Source organism: Strongylocentrotus purpuratus, unplaced genomic scaffold (assembly GCF_000002235.5).
Source record: "Strongylocentrotus purpuratus isolate Spur 01 unplaced genomic scaffold, Spur_5.0 spur5_scaffold_6, whole genome shotgun sequence".
NCBI classification, from domain to species: domain Eukaryota; kingdom Metazoa; phylum Echinodermata; class Echinoidea; order Camarodonta; family Strongylocentrotidae; genus Strongylocentrotus; species Strongylocentrotus purpuratus.
In genome coordinates this window covers 47,072,323-47,091,462 of record NW_022145612.1, presented here as the reverse complement: position 1 = coordinate 47,091,462, position 19,140 = coordinate 47,072,323, and the positions used below count along the sequence as shown (strand labels likewise).

Genomic DNA, 19,140 nt, shown 5'->3' with positions numbered 1-19,140 from the left:
AAAATTGTAAAGAATCTCTATCCACCCTACTTTAAAAATTTCCCAAAACTTTGTGTTACCTTTAAAATACATGTGTCATTTCCAGTACCTCAATCAGTCTTATACAGCTTACCCCCCGGTCTGATATAAACCGCATGCAAGCTTTATTATAATAACCCGATTATTCGGCCATAATGAAAGATCAGAGTTCGAAATATGCAACTTTTTCGAATGGTAAGGTGTGTGTAGGGGGTGAGTAGAAGGGAGAGGGGGTGGGGTGTAGGCTGTAAGAATTGAAGTACTAAAAATAAAGCATGTGCCAAATGTATCATTGGGAACGCAGATTGAATCGCGTGACTCGAGAGTGTCGCATTCGTGAAGTAACGGAATCACCACTCATCAAGCAAGCGGAACCCTTTAGATATTAAAGCATATACACATTCACGACTGACTTCGGTTTCTGTGGATCTGGCCTATTGCTTCTGCGTTGACATAAAAACATTGATGTATCCGCCGCCATATACCTGTGAAGTGTCGACAAACTCGCTTATTATTTCGTCATCTGCGTGGAATATGCTCTCTCGCTGGTAGGCAGGACTTCGATTGGACCTTGACCTAGAAGCTTGCTCACACATCACCATTAAAATATTTCGAACTCTGATCTTTCATAATTGCAGAATAATCGGGTAACAATAATAAAGCTTCCACGCGGTCTTTAACAGAAAAAAATAACCAAGCACGTTTTTCCTTTTCTCAGAATCCACACATGCAATGTTGGTTTCATAGATGTACTTGGATCATTATTACCGCACACAGTTTTGGCTATAACTCATTTGCCAGTGGACCATAGCGCCTTATTTTTGGGGGACTAAAGCTTGGGAGAAGAGGTCTTTTCCATACATCTGCTATCATGTCGAGTTATAACGTTCCAACTTGGTTCTGCAGTGTTAACAAGAGTTCTGTGTCACAGCACCAGACAGATGGCACGGTTAACATTAATAGATGCATCACTGACACTATAATCGCAGTTCCACACGTTGCTTTTGTCGTCGTCACCTTGCTGCAACTTACTATACTGAAATACTGGCGACATCTTCGGCAACTTGATTCTTCGAGTTTTCATTTGCGATATCCTGGCCACACCTTGAGATGGATTCTAGCTTTCTTCGTGTTTTTGCTGGGCGCTGCATCCTTTGCAGAGGGGCTGGTGACAGACGGTATCTACCGTAAAAACGATTTCCCCACACAGCCGCATTTTTACCTCCCGGGAATCTTCACGATGGCGGGAATCGTCACAGCTATGACAACCCTAAACTTTGCAGAGGTGTGGCGTTTCAAGCATATGCTATGGACGTTGTTGTGTTACTGGGCCTTGTCACTCGTAACGACCGTTATAGGTCTTCACTTCAATATTAAAGTGCACCAGTCAGTTGAAGATACCACTACGATTTCGATGAATTCATTACTATTACTACTTTTAACTGTGTGCTACGCTGTTCTTGTGCTCGGAGAAACAATCAGCTTATATAAAATCGTGAGTAAAATCATTCTTTTCCCAACAACTATGATAATGCAAAAATCAACACCACTACTATTACCGTACATTTTAATCATATCTCATCTACATTTATATCCGCTTCTACCACGTTTGCATTAATCCTTTAATCTTTAATCCAGGCCTACATATTTTCCACATTATATCTTCAGTTTTTTAATGATAAAGATATTTGGACAGTATTTATAAATTATTTGAGGTTTGTAATACAAATAGGCGTAATTATAATCATTGAATACTCTTCTTGTCTAGAAAATCTGATCCCTAAACCTTTTAAAACGTATATTTGCATAATTGGTCATCTCGGCGGAATGTGAAGAAAAAAGGTTTGTACTAGTAAAGATACGTTGATGATATAGAAGTGATTGATTGACATAAGCACATTGTATTTTTTTGACATACATACTATTGTGACCAAAGACATTAATATTCACGCTTTCGGAAGTTTGCATATCATACTGACCATAAAATAAATCAGGGAGTACAATATGAACTCTCAAATTGTAAGATTTCTTTCTCACTCGTAAAAACGTAATTCAACTTCATTCTGCTAGGTGAAAGAATAAATTCAATTAAAATCTGATGAGTATACGGTAGCATTATGGTCAGTATGATATGCAACAATACAAGGAAGAAAATAAAGCTTAACCAAGCATAACATTGTATTACTCATATGAATTAAATATTTGTATTTTTCCCACGAGTAAAGTAGATCATATCTAAGAAAAAAAAACTAGATTAAGCAAAACACATCGGCAATAAATATATTTTCACTTCCTGCAAAGCTGATGCACGTTTCGATCTGATCGCTTTGTTTTCAACTGTCAGATTGCTAACATGGCTATTTGGTTTTACATGAAATCAAGTTTTGGATAACAAAATATGTCTAAGTTCTCTCTGGATTTTGTACGTTTTGCATTTTTCTTTGGATGAAATTGGAGTAAACAGTGGTGAAAATTAATTAGTTACAATGAACAAACAAAAACAATGTAGTGGTATGCAATGTTAAAAATCAAGAATAACTATTCATTTGGGAAATGCTACTCTTGTTTTCCTAGGTATTTTGCCGCTGTTTAGAACAAAAAAAAGATGACAATTGTACCAAATTCTTGCCGGAGAAACCATGGGCTGAGGAAAGGATGTTCTACCAAGAAAACTTCTCCAATTTTCCCTCCCAATTGACATTCTGGTGGCTCAACTTTCTCTTCGCTACCGGTTTCAAGAGACCAATTATTTATGAAAAACTGGGAACCATTCCCGAAAACCACACCGTCAACCATATCTATGCACGATTCAAGATGATCTACGAAGATGAAAAAGTGAGTATACTACAGTTTAATCTGCATAAAATAATACTCCCTTAGGTTATGTTATATGCAGTGCTATCGCTACAGGGGTATGGGGGACGTGCCCCCAATCGAATAGCGATATAAGGAATAGGGTGAGGCAAGGTAAAAGGATGATGGTCACATCCATTCAACTACCCTCTGCAGAAGGACTTGTTAATTCGTATTTCATCCACTCAGTAAGACTACTTTTAGCCCCACCCCCACGAAGCAGTGTCCCCCCTATACCTGGGCCCATGCTACGCCTCCGCTGGAATGTAAACCATCTTTATCAAATTACTCTTTTTTCTACTACATTTTACAGATCTGTTAAATTAATCAAGATATATTCATACTTTGCGTCTGAGTTTTTAGAATAGCTGTGAAAATTTGAGCTTGATTTGATGAAATTGCGATACTTCCTCATTTTTGTTTCCTTCAGAAAGTACAGTACAAAATTAATGATAATATCTACTTTCGCTCTCTTTATAAGTGAAATTGTAACTTAACAAAACACTTATCTTATTTGTTATTTCTTCAGTGGCAATTCGTGTTTTTTGTTTTGTTTTGTTTTGGTATGAAAGAGTCGGTAAGGTTTCAGCTTTCAACTTCAATATTAGTCTTGCTATAAATAATTTGTTGTCAACATCAAAGGCGCGTTGATGGGAAGGGGGGGGGGGGGGAGAGGGGCCATGACTCTCTCCCGAACGTTTGGAATTTTTATATTTACTAGTATATTTCTTGTGCAACTTTCATTCCTAAGGGATGCGTAACTACACATAGTTAGAGTGCACTCTTTAGGGGCTTTACTAAGGTCAGAAGATTTTTAACCTCAGAAACTTATCATTAATAAGGTGATGAGTCCAGTAATAATTCGCATTTGGTCATAGCTAATCAAATGGAACGTTTTCAGTAATATTTTATCAATTATATTAACTTGTAAATTGAAAGCAGGTTGTATACGATAACACGTTTTATAAAACAGGTCGGGTGGAAAGGACTTCGAATTTTTCCTTATGGTCTATAGAGACATAAATACCGTAAGACAAAGATTAATCGATACTCCCCTTCTCCTCCTCCTCCTCCTCCTCCTCTTCCTCCTCCTCCTCTTCTTCTTCTCCCTCCTCCTCCTTTTCACACTCCTCCCTCACCCCCTCCTCCTCCTCTTCCACCACCGCCTTCTCCTTCTCACACTCCTCCCTCTCCCCTCTTCCACCTCTTCTCCCTTCTCCTTCTAACACTCCTCCCTCTTCCTCTTTCTCTCCTCCTCCTGCCCCTGCTTCTCCTCTTCTTGGATCTATCAGGAGAGGGTTGATGGATCCGACAGACAACCAAGCCTCATGAAGACGATATTTCGTGCCCATTGGCGACGAGTCGGTGCAGCTGGCCTCTTGAAACTCACCGCCGATCTCCTGAGCTACGTCGGGCCGTGTGCTCTGGGCGGGATCACACTCTATGTGACGGGGACATTGAAAGGAGACAAGCATAAGGGAAAGGTACTGTTTCATTTTTCTTCAAATTCTGTTTTATCTCTTAAATCTACGGGATGGGAAACGAAGAGATAACGGGAATTTCCTAAATTAATATTCTACTTTATCATACGATGACTCTCATTGTCACAGAGGAAGGGACCGATCCCAGATTATGTGAAGGAAGAAAGAGAAAGAGAGAGAGAGAGAGAGAGAGAGAGAGAGAGAGAGAGAGAGAGAGAGAGAGAGAGAGAGTAAAAAAGGGGGTGGTGGTATACAGTGTCGATAAATACATGTTATTTAACAGATTAAGGGGTATTTTGTTCTGTATCTGTTAAGCCAGTCGGTTTTCGAACTACAAAAGGAAACACGGACCAGTTTCCTCCCTAAAACCACAGCTAAAGAAAGAAAGGGAGGAAACACAATTTATATGCAGTAAATTACTACAAAATCTAGATAAATTGAGTTATTTAAAGGTCGTTTTCCTAATTTTGCAGATGTATCTGGCAGAACCACAACATCATGACGTCACAATAGCCGAGTTTTTCTCCAACGGATTCATCTTAGTCGCCTGTGTGTTTGCTACATCTATCATCCAACACATTTGCAACCAGACATATAATTATTGGGTGTATGTCGAAGGACTTCATGCCAAGTCTGCTATTCAGGTGAGTATGATGATTCTTCAGTAAATTCCTCAGTTTGAGGGGAAAATGTGATGAATGTTACTATAATGGGATTTCGTAATGGGCCATTAAGCATGGTCCTTATAAAATAAGCGGCTAACGTTGTAAAACATAGGGCTTAGCGCAGTGTTTACAAACCCAATTCAAATAACTGGTTTAATCTTCAAATCGAAAGTAGATCGGATGCCATCCTTTTGCAAAGCTGATTATAAGGCAATTTACCCCTCATTTATATTTCCAGAGGTTGATATATGACAAGTCACTTCGCCTCTCCACATCCACGATGTCAGGTGGTAAGATGTCAATGGGTCAGGTGACCAATCACATGTCTGCAGATGCAAGCAATGTCATGTTCTTATTCATCAATGTCAACGAGATATGGGCAATACCCGTTAAGGTGAGATAAATGTTTACTGTTAATAGCTAGAAGGGTTTTAATACCATTTTAAAATGAAATAGAGTTAAGACCCTTCTGTCTCCCAAGTTCTAGTCAACAAAGTTATCCAGTATACCGATCCTCATACCGAGGAATGTGAAAGCTCTCACGTTTCCCTGCCAAAAATTTAGGAAGAAAATGATCAGACGACGATACCTTTCGTGTTTTTTTTCCGGTTTTGCTGTTTTTCTAAGTGAAAAAAAGAAGAAGAAGAGAGTATAATATCTTATTTCTATTTAAAAAATTTGCTTTAATTCTTTCTCCAATATTATCGAAATCTCTTGTGTATTTTGACCTTTTGCTTCTTTATTTCTTCACTAATTTGATCTTCATGTTTAATTTTCAACTGTAGTGCATCTCTGTAAATTAATTTTTATAATATGAAAATCTGTACAGAGTAGATAAACGGTTATGTTGCATATAAATTTCTTCTTCGTCTTGTAGATAACTCCAATATTATCGAAATCTCTTGTGTATTTTAACCTTTTGCTTCTTTATTTGTTCACTAATTTGATCTTCATGTTTAATTTTCAACTGTAGTGCATCTCTGTAAATTAATTTTTATAATATGAAAATCTGTACAGAGTAGATAAACGGTTATGTTGCATATAAATTTCTTCTTCGTCTTGTAGATAACTGTTGCACTGTATCTCTTGTACTACAAGCTTGGTATTGCTGCCATTATCGCCGCCTCACTCTTTGTAGTCGTCATACCTCTACAAATGATTGTAGCAACAGCGATGGCTAAGATAACAAAATCAGTTTTGGTGAGTAAAAGTTTCTGTTATGAACTTTCCTCTTAAGATATTTCATACTGTACGTTTTCATATTTTAGAGGAAAAAAAGCATATTGCACCAATAGTTTATGTTTTGTGTATAGAGTTTATTAACGCTGATTGGATCTTACAAAGTTCGACAACAGATCTAAAATTTTGAACAAAATATTTCCTATAAGTATATCGCACAGACTATTTCCTTTTTTGTTTGTTTAGAGTTTATGAAGCCTTATAAAATCCCACAAAACTCGATAACAGATCTTAAGTACTGCACGTTTCCACGTTTGCTAAAAACGTATCGCAGAGACTGCTTTCTGTTTTTTGGTGTAGAGTTCATGAACCCTGATAATAATAATAATAATAATAACGTTTTATTTACCCAGGGTAGCCACTTCAGTTATGAAACTGTTCTTCCAGCGGGCCCTGCATAACATAATATGTTATTACTACCCTTCTCCAATCTAATATGCTGAGCGCCTAGCTAGAAGGCAGAAGGTCCCATTGTTATAAGTCTTTGGTATGACTCGGCCGGGGTTCGAACCCACGACCTCCCGTTCATGAAGCGGACGCTCTAACCACTGAGCCATCATGTCCGGTATCGACAATCCTTCAAGTCCGATAACAGATCTACAATACTCAGTGCACGTTTTCATATGTGCAAAAAAAAACTATAGCGTATATATTTCTGTGTTCTGTAGAGTTTATCGCCTCTGATAAAAATCACACACAATTCAATAATAGTAACAGAATTACTAATTGTTCCGACTCAAGATCAATCTTCAATTCAGCAACGAATGCATGCAGTCTTTCTTACCACATTGTAAATAAGCTTTGCTTAGCCGTGAACCTCTAAAATTTGTTTTGAAAATCAATCTAATGATACCGCAATATCCATTACTATTTTCGTGATTGTATCAACGCGTTTAACCTTGTAATTTTATTGCAGAAAACATCGGATAATAGATTACGTGCTTCAAATGAAATGTTTCAAGGGATTCGGTTTCTGAAGATCTATGGATGGGAGCATATATATTATGAAACCGTGAAAGCCGCTAGGAATATGGAATTACATCAACTTATCAAAATTTACGTCTTATTCGCCGTGACCTGTGAGTAAATTCCAAACATCAGTTTTATGATATCCGATAAAACAATCAAACCTGTATGTGCTAGATTTTCCAAATTAATTAATTAGTTTTATCTTGAGATAAAATTGATAAAACTCATTTTTTCCAATTCTTAAAAGTTGATACTTTTGAACGCCTTCTCAGAGAAAGTGTCATAAGATAGAAAGAGGGAAATTTGAAAATAAGGAATGATAAAGTAATCAATGAAGAAAAAAAAGTATACATTTTATATAACGGGAGAAATCGGAGAGGATGTGGGGACTAAATAATCAATAAACAAAGGAAATAGAAGAGAGCAGAAGACAAAAAATGTACCAACGAAATGAAAAGAGGAACTTATAAATGACTTATGAATAAATACTTTGACGTAGAAAATTAGAAATTTTGTTTGCCTTCATTCATTCATAAGAATAAAGTAGTTTTCATTCAATGTCGTTGAAAGGGGGACGGGTCGGGGTGCTGGTTCTTTTACTATAATTTACACAGAGATTGTCAGCCTTTTATTCTCTCCCCCCCCGTTGTCTTGTGCCCGCTGTGTGCTGTGCCTATTGTCGATGTGCTGTAGTCTTTTATTATATCTCATATTTTCTCTCTTTCCTCCCGTCTCGTCTAGTCTAGTCTCCTGATTTTTTTAATACTTCTTGTTTCTTATACCAACGTTTTCTTAAAGTATTCTTAAGTAGTCACAAATATATACTCCCTTCATGTTTATCTTGTTGCTTATTGATCTACCAACCAATTATTGTATCCAGAGGGGACCCTAAAACTTACAAGCTCTGCTTTTACCAGGGTCTCCTTGTCTTTCTTTTATTTCACTTTGTTTTTATCATTGCCATGATTTTGTTTGCATTGTAAATGTGTAATGATCTAATGTTATGCTTAATGTGACACTTGAAAGAAAGACGAATAAATATCTTTCTGTTTGTCTTCATTTTACCCCTACAGTTTCAATCAATTCTGGAACACCGATAATCGTTACTTTAATTGTAAGTCAGTGCCATTTTTTCTTATCTTCTCTGAAATCAAAAGTTACTTTCGATTCAATAATTAACTAATCTCTTAGGTATAAGAACAAAGTACATACTTTATAAGAAATTATTTGAATGTAGGCCAAATGTGGTTGTGGTCACTTTTTTCTGTTTCCTCTAAGGCGAGTCTTCATTCTTACTCTTAATTGGAGATTAACGTCCATTATATGATAAACAAACAAACTGCGTGGTGCAACTCTCTTGCAAACTATAAGACATGCACATACTATTTATAATTATCCTATAAATATTCTCTCCAGGCATTTGCTGTCTATACACCACTGAACTCCACCCCACTGACTCCGGACACAGCTTTCTCCAGCCTAGCCTTGTTCAACCTGATATCCGTTCCACTCATACTCCTTCCCCACGTACTTAACCTGAGCGTTACTTTGAAAGTCAGCGTAAAACGACTGGTAGAATTTCTAGGAAGTCCAGAGGTCAAGCCCCTCGATGATAATATGAAGGTTCGGGGTTCGGGTCCCCCACCGGGGAGGAGATGTGATGGTGACATGAATGGGGGAAGTCGGAGTGAAAGGGTGGTGAAAACGACACCCCTCAGCTCTGTGCTGGAGACAGATGAAGAAGATTTGCAAACAGAAGATGATGTCTTCCTGGTAAGAAAAATAAAAAGGCAGGAATATTCCAAAACGATCGAAAAGACTTTCGAGAAATCTAACCCAGGGGGGGGGGGCAATTTTGAGACCCTTATATGTAAATCCCATGGAAATCGTGTTCGTAATCCATCGTCGTAATGTCCGCACTTTCAAAAGGTGATTGGCCAGTCAATTATCATATTGCCCCAAGTTGATTTTTCGAAAGTCTTTGCAATCGTGATAATAATTAGTAAATAATTATAACAATAACAATACACATGAGTGGGATAGACGCAAGTGTTAGGGACCTGTACAGTAAGGCAAATTTGCACTAACTTAAAAGAAATAACGCAAATCCAAACTTCATTATCTTACTTTGAAATCCGTACACTTGTTATTACTTCATCATATAAAGAGTAGTTTTCTAAAGTCATAAATCGCAAGTTTTGTTTTGACGAACACCATAGGCGAGTGATAACCGGAAAGCCAGGCAAATAGTGAAGATATACAACAATTTGTCTAAATTTGGCTCTGAATACGACGTATATTCTTCGGCATAAACACCGAATATATTACTGCTGCTGCACTGAATATCTTAGTACACTGTATCTCCCATACTTGTCCCATTAGAGTGTTGAGGAGATGAACCAACGGAACGTAGGCCGAAACGGGGTGGCTGGTCCCATTCCGAATGGCACAAAACTCCAAAGTGACCAAGATTGTACAGATGGTCTACGGAGAGACGCACTTCAAAGAGATTTGCCTGATGACATCGCGATAAGAGTAAGTCTGTCAATTTCCTTTGAAGTGCATTTTATTGATTTTCTTATTATTATTAGAATGTGAATGAAAAAAAAAGAAAAGAAGAGAACACGATCCAAGTGTTATCCCTGTCAGGAGATGAAGTTCAAAACATATCGGAAAGGAGGTAGAGTTCTTACAAAGGTAAAGGGATAATTATAAGCATGACAGAAGCAAAACGAGCCAACAAACAAACTAACAAACAAACGAACAAATCAACGACAACAAAAAACAAACAAATACGACCCCCCCCCCTAAAAAAAAAAAAAAAAAAAAAAAAAAAAATGGGACTGGAAGAACGAATTGTGTTTTTTGAAAGGATGTTTTTCTAGATGTGCATACTTATGATGTAAAGTACCGTACATGAAAATGCTCATATGGGTATAGTGCAATTAGTAATGGTCACTTGATACTATTATGGCTCACCTCACCCCTTTGGTAAACACCATCTGATTGTACACGTGTTTAAGGTCCCACGCCTTAGACCGCTGAGGAATATAGCATGTTGGAGAAAAGACAACACTATTATCATTAGGCAAAATTTTGACAGGGATTCGATTTATTATGTATTTGCGTCACACGTGTTTAAACAGCCCAATGATGTACATCATATCGTTTAACACTTCTGTTTAAAGGTATCGACCAGTTTTGGAACCACCCCCTCTCAAAATTGAAATGGAAGCTCTTAAAACCTATACTGTGAAAGAATATGTTTCAACTAATACGTGATGATACAAATTTTGCCGGGAAACCGCCTACTAATAATTGATAGTAAATTATTATATCTATCCGGACTGGATAGATATCGTTCTGTGTACAGTGCTTGTAAATTTACCAAGACTGGGCCAAATTTCTTATCATTATGATGATCACAACCTTTTCTGATTAATTCCACACCGTTTCTTTCACAATGCAATCGCATGACCAGAACTGAACCTTTAAACATCTAATAACACCATAAACATTATCAAAACTTACGATTGTTCATAAAAGAACTCTAACTTTTTATGGTATCCGCAATAAGTTTACGATCAATTCCATATGCGATAATGTGATATAAAAGACATTGCTCATAATATTACAATCGATGTTTAATGCTCCGTTATAAAACAAATGTGGGAAGAAACTCGCCATTCGTGTCTATATATGTTTTCTTTTTTAATACAGGAAGGACCATAATGTAAATGTAGTCGTTCAGATTGTCACTTTGTTGTATAAAAGTTTAAAAAATGAATTAAATACAAAGCCACGCTTTTCTAATTTTAAGGGCACATTTTTGTTTACTGAAGGTGAGCCAGGTTGGGCCTCCGCCGGTGGTGTTGGTGGTGGTGGTAGGGTGGGGGAGGAGGGTAGCGCCCTTATTTTCCTGTGCCCCTGTATCCGCTACTTGTTAAGACAGCCTGAACATCGCATTTACTATCATGACTATAGGGTACTCGAGTATACTGCCGGATTTTCTGTGTTATCACTTTTAAATGTGAATGATAATGTTGCACAAATACAATCATATTCGTCCTGGCAATACAGCACTTTTTCCTCCTTTGCTTTGAAACAGATCCGAAACGGAAACTTTGTATGGGATGCAACGTCTAGCAGCCCGGATGTTAGTAATGTGGATATTACAATACCAGCTGGTGAGTATTGACACGTACGCCCATTATGAAAGTCATAATATTATAGTTTTCGATATCATTCAGTCGCCCCTCATTCTAATTGAAAAAAAGAAACACGACAATTCATTTATTTTCATTCATTCTTTTATTTATTTATTTATCTATTCATTTATTTATATCAGTCTTTACACAGTGTAGCTTTTTCAATATTGAGTATTGATCTTTCAAGTGGCCCTGTCTATATAATTGAAAAACATTAAATTTAAACATGATAAAATAGAGATATTTAACAAATAAAAGAATATATAAAACTATGATAAAGAACAATTATAAAGCAATTAAACTTCGAAAAACATTTTAAAACATATTTATGACAATACAAGTTAATACAATACAAATATGAACATGAATAATCGCTTCTTAGAGGGCATTTACAATATCGTAAAGTATTAACATCGCCTCTTGAGTGATAATAAAGATAATGTTGTACATAAATCAATCATGTCCATGAGAATCCCATGGTCCGAATGAAAGCAAACAATTGAAATGAGGAGATGTGTGTGTTTACCAGGTTCCCGGGCCAATGGTAAAGGAAATATATAATATATGTTATGATTTATGAAGATTAGAAAACCAGTAGCTAATGCACATGTGGTTTAATGTTTCCACCTAGACTTCCTCATAAATACTTGCTGTTGTCTTCGACTTAATTTTTCCTTAGGTAATATGATATGTTAAAATTTGATTTGTTATGTCCTTTCACGTCTGTCCAATAGATTACATGACATGGACATCACCAATATTCCAAATCAAGATTTTAGTACATATTCAGTCATCAACTTTAGAAAATAAAATTGTTGAGTATATTTTAGTTTAAAGTGACTCGGTAACATTGTTGAAGGTCGATGAAAAACTGTGTAGTTTTTGTATGAAATGTTACTTATTATATTCCTTCTACTGTACTTGCCGTCCAACAGGCAAAAATCCTGCGAAAATTCTCAAACCACAGAGATATTAATCGTTTACTTTAAAGGCGTCACCCTGATTAACAGTAAATTCTCCCAACCATTTTTGAATTTTCCCAACCGTTTCTTCATGAAACTAAGACATACAACAGCGTTTTAAAAATCTTTCAACACTTAAATGTTTGGAATGTTATATAGAGCCAATTCATTGCTTTGTGACGATGTACATTTACCTAAAATGTAATTAAATTGTAATGATAAAGTTGGGAGAATTAACGAAGCGATCAGATCATTTTCCCCCAATGTTTATTACTAGTAATATGGTCTGTTTTCACTCAAACTTTCAGATTATCTTTCATTTGACATCTAACATTGAAGTCACTACCTTATAGCATCATTTTCTCTCATCTAAAACCATGTTACTAAGTCCCTTTACTGGTAATACAATTATAAAAAAAAAAATTGTTACGATAAACAAGAGATAATTTGTAATTTCCCCTGTTTATTATGTATATAATAGGTAAGTTAACCATAATTGTTGGAGCGGTAGGAAGTGGGAAATCTTCACTTCTTGGTGCTATGATGGGCGAGATGACGGCACGTAGTGGGATCGTTCAAATTCACAAGTAAGAACGTCGTTTTTCTAGTTTGTAATTTGCTGTATTTTTCGTTACATTTGTTTTAAAATCACTCCAATTTTATTCAATTGATATAACCAAAGATTTGTTTATTTTTTGTGATTACGGTTTTGCACATTTTTGCAAAGCCTTTATGGAAATTAATAAACGTAAACACTGTAATTAGTAACATAAGTTCATCCTTCGTAAATTTGAAGAACATTAGTGTATGGCTCATTGTCACTTTTGGAAAAGAGACAGTCATAGGCACTCCTTAATTGTTTATGTTCAATCAAACGATCCGTAACGGTACAATATCAGCAATGCAATTTCAACATGACTGTTTATTAGACTTACGATTAACTCATCATGGCCATAATTGCATCTCATTCTGTTCGACTTGGGCTGATTTTCTTTCTCTAGGAAGAAAGGCAGGATTGCCTATGCGCCCCAGAAAGCGTGGTTGATTAATACAACAGTCCGAAAGAATATTATATTTGAATTGGACAAGAACATGAATAAATCAAGGTAAGAAAACATAAAAAAAACATTTTTCAAATCTTTTTATTATCTTTAAGAATATTTTGATTGAATAATAAATCATAACTTCAGGTTATGATTGTTAAAAGAACTGAATTGAATGAGCTTCTAAAGCCACACATTTGAATATTTTTTGACGAATGGATTTTCTAGGACATGCAATCCTAGGTATATGCTGTCTTTTCAATATTTCTGAACAATCCTAAATTAGATACATTGTTATAGAGTAATTTAGACTCTGACCCCTTCATTGAACAATCATAACCATAATCTGTGTGATTTTATTATTAATTCCAAATTCTCTCTTGACAGACTATTTGCTGTACACAATGTTGTCCTATGTCAGAATTCTTCATTTTAAAGTTTATTATAACAATAACAAGAAGAATAGATTAATCGGCAGAAGAACTGCCGATTAATCTTACCACTATGATGAAATGTAAAAAATATGTTCATAATTATAATACTAGAAATCCTGATAACTATTTTATTGAAAAATGTCCATCAACAAATTCCTTATTTACTTTTAGACACACTGGCCCGAAAATATGGAATTCCCTCCCCAAAGATATACGTGATACTGCTTTCTTAAACTCTTTTAAATCTAAACTAAAAAATACTTCATCTGTTTTTAAATCTATAATAATATTTGCATGTTAATACGTCTCCTATGTTTTGTGCACTGTTTTGTTATTGTTATACTTTTTATAGCCAATTGTTGGAAGTTGTATATGTATCTTTTAATAACAGGGAGCTGCCTCGACAGAACCTTATGGTTTTATTTGCAGTTTCCCCAATTCATTTCTATTGCTGTTTAACTTTTTATAATTCCGATATATTTGTAGACATGTTTCCATTTTGTGTGTATTTTGTGTTCTCTATATTGTATATAATCTGTATCTTATATGTTTTTTATGGACTTGAATTGAAATAAAGCTTGAACTTGAACTTGAACTTAAATAACACAATTGCGAAGATTTAACAAATCATCTCAGGGCAATTTCAATTGCCAATTCGTCACCTTTTGAAATGTGAGAAGATTACAATTACATCTGGACATGTTGCATAATCGAAACATGCTTTCTTCGGGCAATGCAATATGGTACCTCAATTTGATTTTCAAAGGTTTTTGCATTCGTGTTAATTAATAAAGATATATTTGTTCTCCTCTCTCTTGTCACCAGATACCAGGAAGTGATTCGAGCGTGTTCACTCCTGCCAGACCTGGAGGTCCTCCCCGCCAATGACCGGACAGAGATCGGTGAGAATGGTATCAACCTTAGCGGAGGTCAGAAACAGAGGGTTAGCGTCGCAAGAGCCATGTACTCTGAGAGTGATATCATTATTCTGGTAAGAATGATATTCAGGGTACCATGCATGCTACACGGTTTTTCTAAGTCTGCTGAGAGCCAAAAGGGTTGTAACTTTATGTTTTAGTATGTGAGTCAATGATCTTCTTGCTCCTAGCAGGGGCGGATCTAGGGGGGTTTCGGCGGTTTTAACCCCCCCCCCCTTGGGCGGCCAAGTGAAAAAAAGGGGGGGAGGGAAAAGAAGGGGGGAAGGGGGGAAAAGAAGGGGGAAGGGGGGAAAAGAAGGGAAAAAAGTAAAAGAGTAAAACGGCGCGATTTTTGTAATTTTTTTTTTTGATCCGCCACTTGGTCAACTACCCCCCCCCCCCCTTGGTAAAGAGCGGTTATTACTCGGTGGCGTATCCACTGTATCAAACACTGGGTTTAGCTGGCGTACGCCCTCTCCCAGTTGAAGGCCTATGAAGAAAAAAAAATTCTTGATACACCACCTGAACTTATGTTCGGCCCCAAAGGTAAGGGCTCACAACTTCCCCGGGTACACTCGTCAGGTGTTCTATAATTATAACGCGTGCTATGCTCCAGGATTCTAGCCAGAGAACATTTAAAATAAATCAAAATAATAGTATGTACATGTAATTGAAAGCAAATTATCTTGCAGCGCTGAAACTAAGAACATCTTCATTCCTCAATCACGTTTTTTTTTTAATGGATAGAAAAATTAATAAAAGTCCAAGAATGAGTTCTGACTGCAACTCTATTCTGTTGTTTGTAGGATGATCCACTATCAGCTCTCGATATGCAAGTTGGAAATGATTTATTCGACAAGGGAATCCGAGGTATCTTACGTCATCGCCATCAAACAGTTATATTGGTCACACATCAACTGCAATACTTGCCAAAAGCAGATAAGGTACGTCTTGAAAACCCAAACACACGTTTCTTCAATTATTTTATTGTCTACTTCTAATCCTTTGCTCTGCCGTACCTTTCCTCGTCTTCATTTACTCCCCCCCCCCCGTTCCTCTTTCTCTTGTTCCTTTTCTTATAGTGCATCTCGTTCTTCTGGCCGTTGCTATTGCAATTCTTCGGTTGCTACCTGCTTTTTATTTTGTCATTCACTTCATTTCCCATTTATTTAATTTATGTTCAAATTTATTTCAAGAGTTTTAGGATTACTTTTAAATAGATGCATAAAATAATTTAGTGTACGTTCTGATTTTGCAAATATCGTGTTCATCTTTCGATCCTCAATTATGAATTTCATACAAATGTACGTATTTTTGCCAAATGAGTAGCTTTGATAAACAGACGTGGTGTTTCTATTCTTACAACTCTTCTCTAAAACGTATTCATATCTGTTATGCGTCTATTCCTTCATACATTCAACTATTATTTAGTTTCCGTCATTCCCATACTTTTTAACCATGCATGCGTGACATCCAACTGTCTTTTGTTCCTTGTACAGATCATCATTATGGAGAATGGAAGAGTACAACACCAAGGTTCACCGTACGACATCGCACGGGCTGACCACGATCTGGAGGTGAAATGGAAGGAGGCGGAGAGACGAGCGAGTGTGACAGAGGATGTGCGGACCACTGAAAGCAGTACTGAGATGGAGCGAAAGAGTCTTCGAAGGCAGTGTTCAAGAAAGTTCTCGGTCGTCAGTCACCCCGACTCCGTCATAGGTAAATTAAAACCAAATAAATAGTTTTTACTTACACCGAGTTACCGTGAGACAAACCAATAGAACAGTCACAAATGTCTTGCAAATTAATGGATACTTCTCTCCCACCAAAGCCTAATAATAGACTGTTCCATTTATCTGTTACAATGCATGGTTACAATCAATTATATTTTAGTCTTGAAGTTCTAAATGTAGTTGCACACAGGTGTTACTTTGCCTTTATAATACGCGAAATGGTCAACTACGCGCCACATTAATAATTCTGTGTAATGATTATCTACTTCTAAACGTCTATGTCAGAACTTTTCACTCTTGCGTTGGTTATTATTAGATAAATGAGTTATTGTTATGAGTATGAGTATGATTAATATCAAGTAAATCATATCAAAATAGTGCGTAATGATGTCAGAAAGGTTGACGGTGGAAATCTATAAGTTATCAGTGTATGCCGAAACATAGTCCCAACTCATTACTAAAAACTGATGGATCTTTATGGAAGATCGTAATTTTTAAAGTACAAGTCAAAGCGAATACTTCATTTGATTATTACCCTTTACAAACCATCTCTATTTTTTTCTTTCATCTTAGAGAACGATAGAGGTCGTTTGATCGCGCAGGAGGATCGCCAGTCCGGAGCGGTTGCTATGAGCAACTACGCCCATTACATCGCATCAATGGGATATACGTTATGTGTGCTTATCTTTTGCAGTACCTTTCTGCGCGGTGCTCTCCAAATTGGTACCGATTTCTGGCTCTCTGAGTGGTCTGAGGCTGGACTCAATGACAGTCGTAATCATGTAAGAATGCAAAAGAAAGTAGTCATAGTAATATTGAGTATGCATCATCAAGGAACTATGTCCTTCTTTAGGTCGTTAAACAACTGCAACGGAGAAATTGCTCAGCATTTTTTAAAGAGACATTTGTGTCAAATAACCCCTTTCTTTCTCTCTCTCTCTCTCTCTCTCTCTCTCTCTCTCTCTCTCTCTCTTTACCTTTCTGCTCTATATTATAATCATGGACCTAATATAGGTCCATGATATAATTAACCCTCAATAACTCCCCCTCGATTTTCACACTATTGAACATGTACGCACCTAAACAAGTCATAATCTAACTTTCACTATAACATTCCTTTCAGATATGAACATCTTCCTTGTAACCTATATATATATTTTGTTATTAACGATTTTAATTATCAATATATTTATTTGTTTGTAATTATGGTTATTAATTTGTTGGTTGGCGCTAACTTCGTCATCATGTTTGTCATGTAAAGTACGATCATGTTCTCTTTAGTTGCATAATTCACGAAATGCTTTCCGAAGCTCTTTGGCAGCGCGTAGAGGCTAAGTAGTATGCGCTATACAAGAAAGGACTATCATTATTATTATCATTATTAATGCAAATATAAAAAACTTTAAAATGTTATCATCAATTTTGTCCAGGATGAAGTGCGCCCAACAAGTTTCTACGTCAAGGGATTCGCTGGGTTGTCTGTGGGTACCCTAGTGGGTCAAATCCTCTTCAACTTCCTCGTCAATGCCGGGATGCTGTTAGCTGCTAAGACCATCCACTTTGAGATGCTAGAGAATCTTCTCATGTTACCAGTAAGGTAAGGTATTTCATATCTTAAAAAATATATGTTTTTTTTTACAGAGATTTGCCTTTAAAAAACAAAATTGCTTTTGTTACCTAAGTAGACCCTCTTGAAATAAAAAAGGATGAATGTTTAAAAGGAACAAAAAGAAAACGAGGAAAAGATTCTGAAACAATTAAATTAAATATACGCAGCATGGAAGCATCTGGATCATAATTATGTTTTTATAAACAAGGATACTTGCAAAGTCACACTTAGTTAAAGAAATTATGGTGTCGAAATAATTTGCAAATAGAATCAGTAGTGAAGATCTGCAAAGTTTTCTAAAATTGTTATGTAGCTTTCTACCAATGATTTTTTGATTTAAGATTTAGTCTTCCATTTTTTTAAATTGTTGTTTTTAAAAATTGATTTCATGCTTTTACTCCTCTCTTTCTTTTCTTCTTTTTTCTCTTCATTTTGTTAGGTTCTTCGACGTTACCCCTGTTGGCAGAATTCTTAATCGGTTATCAAGTGATACGTCTTTGATTGACCAGGTAAATAGTTTTTGCAAGATCATTAATTTCTTGGGTCAACACCGTCTTGATACGCCAAAGAATCGTCCTTCATCATGGTCAGAGTAAAGAGGTTTAATTAGTTTCAGATTTAATAGAGCACCGAAGTGCGAACGTCATATTCGCCCGTCGTCCGGGTTACTGGCTCTAAACAACATAGCTGCGCGTGAGGTTCACCGTGAAATCATTCAAGCAACGGGCTGGAGCAGGGCAAATTTAATGTTTGGGGCTGGTGTGAACACCACGCTATTTTTTTAGCACAAAATTGTTTGGAACCAGCAACCTTGACAACTTGGCCAGTATGACGTCACATTTCGTTACTCAATACTGTGAAAGAAATACTGCATTTTGATAAGGAAAACGGTCTTTTCCCATCATTTCTGGATATGTAAAAATATATTTTGACCTATTATCAAAATCACATGGTTCGTTCAACTTTAGCCATTGTACCTAAAACCTAGGTTTATGTGCGTCATATG

At 36.4% G+C, this 19,140-nt stretch overlaps 1 protein-coding gene across 1 annotated transcript in view; it reads left to right on the top strand.

Moving 5' to 3' along the window:
- Positions 1 to 272: 272 nt before the first annotated feature.
- LOC581870 (ATP-binding cassette sub-family C member 9) overlaps positions 273 to 19,140 on the top strand; it is a 28,559-nt gene continuing 9,691 nt past the window's right edge. The window contains exons 1-19 of the mRNA XM_031000035.1: positions 273 to 1,513; positions 2,593 to 2,853; positions 4,164 to 4,355; positions 4,826 to 4,996; positions 5,256 to 5,411; positions 6,083 to 6,217; positions 7,173 to 7,335; positions 8,299 to 8,339; positions 8,642 to 8,998; positions 9,608 to 9,760; positions 11,334 to 11,412; positions 12,877 to 12,983; positions 13,401 to 13,501; positions 14,698 to 14,863; positions 15,596 to 15,733; positions 16,289 to 16,511; positions 17,099 to 17,307; positions 17,956 to 18,122; positions 18,574 to 18,643. Coding sequence (XP_030855895.1) covers positions 890 to 1,513; positions 2,593 to 2,853; positions 4,164 to 4,355; positions 4,826 to 4,996; positions 5,256 to 5,411; positions 6,083 to 6,217; positions 7,173 to 7,335; positions 8,299 to 8,339; positions 8,642 to 8,998; positions 9,608 to 9,760; positions 11,334 to 11,412; positions 12,877 to 12,983; positions 13,401 to 13,501; positions 14,698 to 14,863; positions 15,596 to 15,733; positions 16,289 to 16,511; positions 17,099 to 17,307; positions 17,956 to 18,122; positions 18,574 to 18,643 — 3,513 coding nt within the window. The 5' untranslated portion in view covers positions 273 to 889. The remainder of the gene's footprint in view (positions 1,514 to 2,592; positions 2,854 to 4,163; positions 4,356 to 4,825; positions 4,997 to 5,255; positions 5,412 to 6,082; positions 6,218 to 7,172; positions 7,336 to 8,298; positions 8,340 to 8,641; positions 8,999 to 9,607; positions 9,761 to 11,333; positions 11,413 to 12,876; positions 12,984 to 13,400; positions 13,502 to 14,697; positions 14,864 to 15,595; positions 15,734 to 16,288; positions 16,512 to 17,098; positions 17,308 to 17,955; positions 18,123 to 18,573; positions 18,644 to 19,140) is intronic.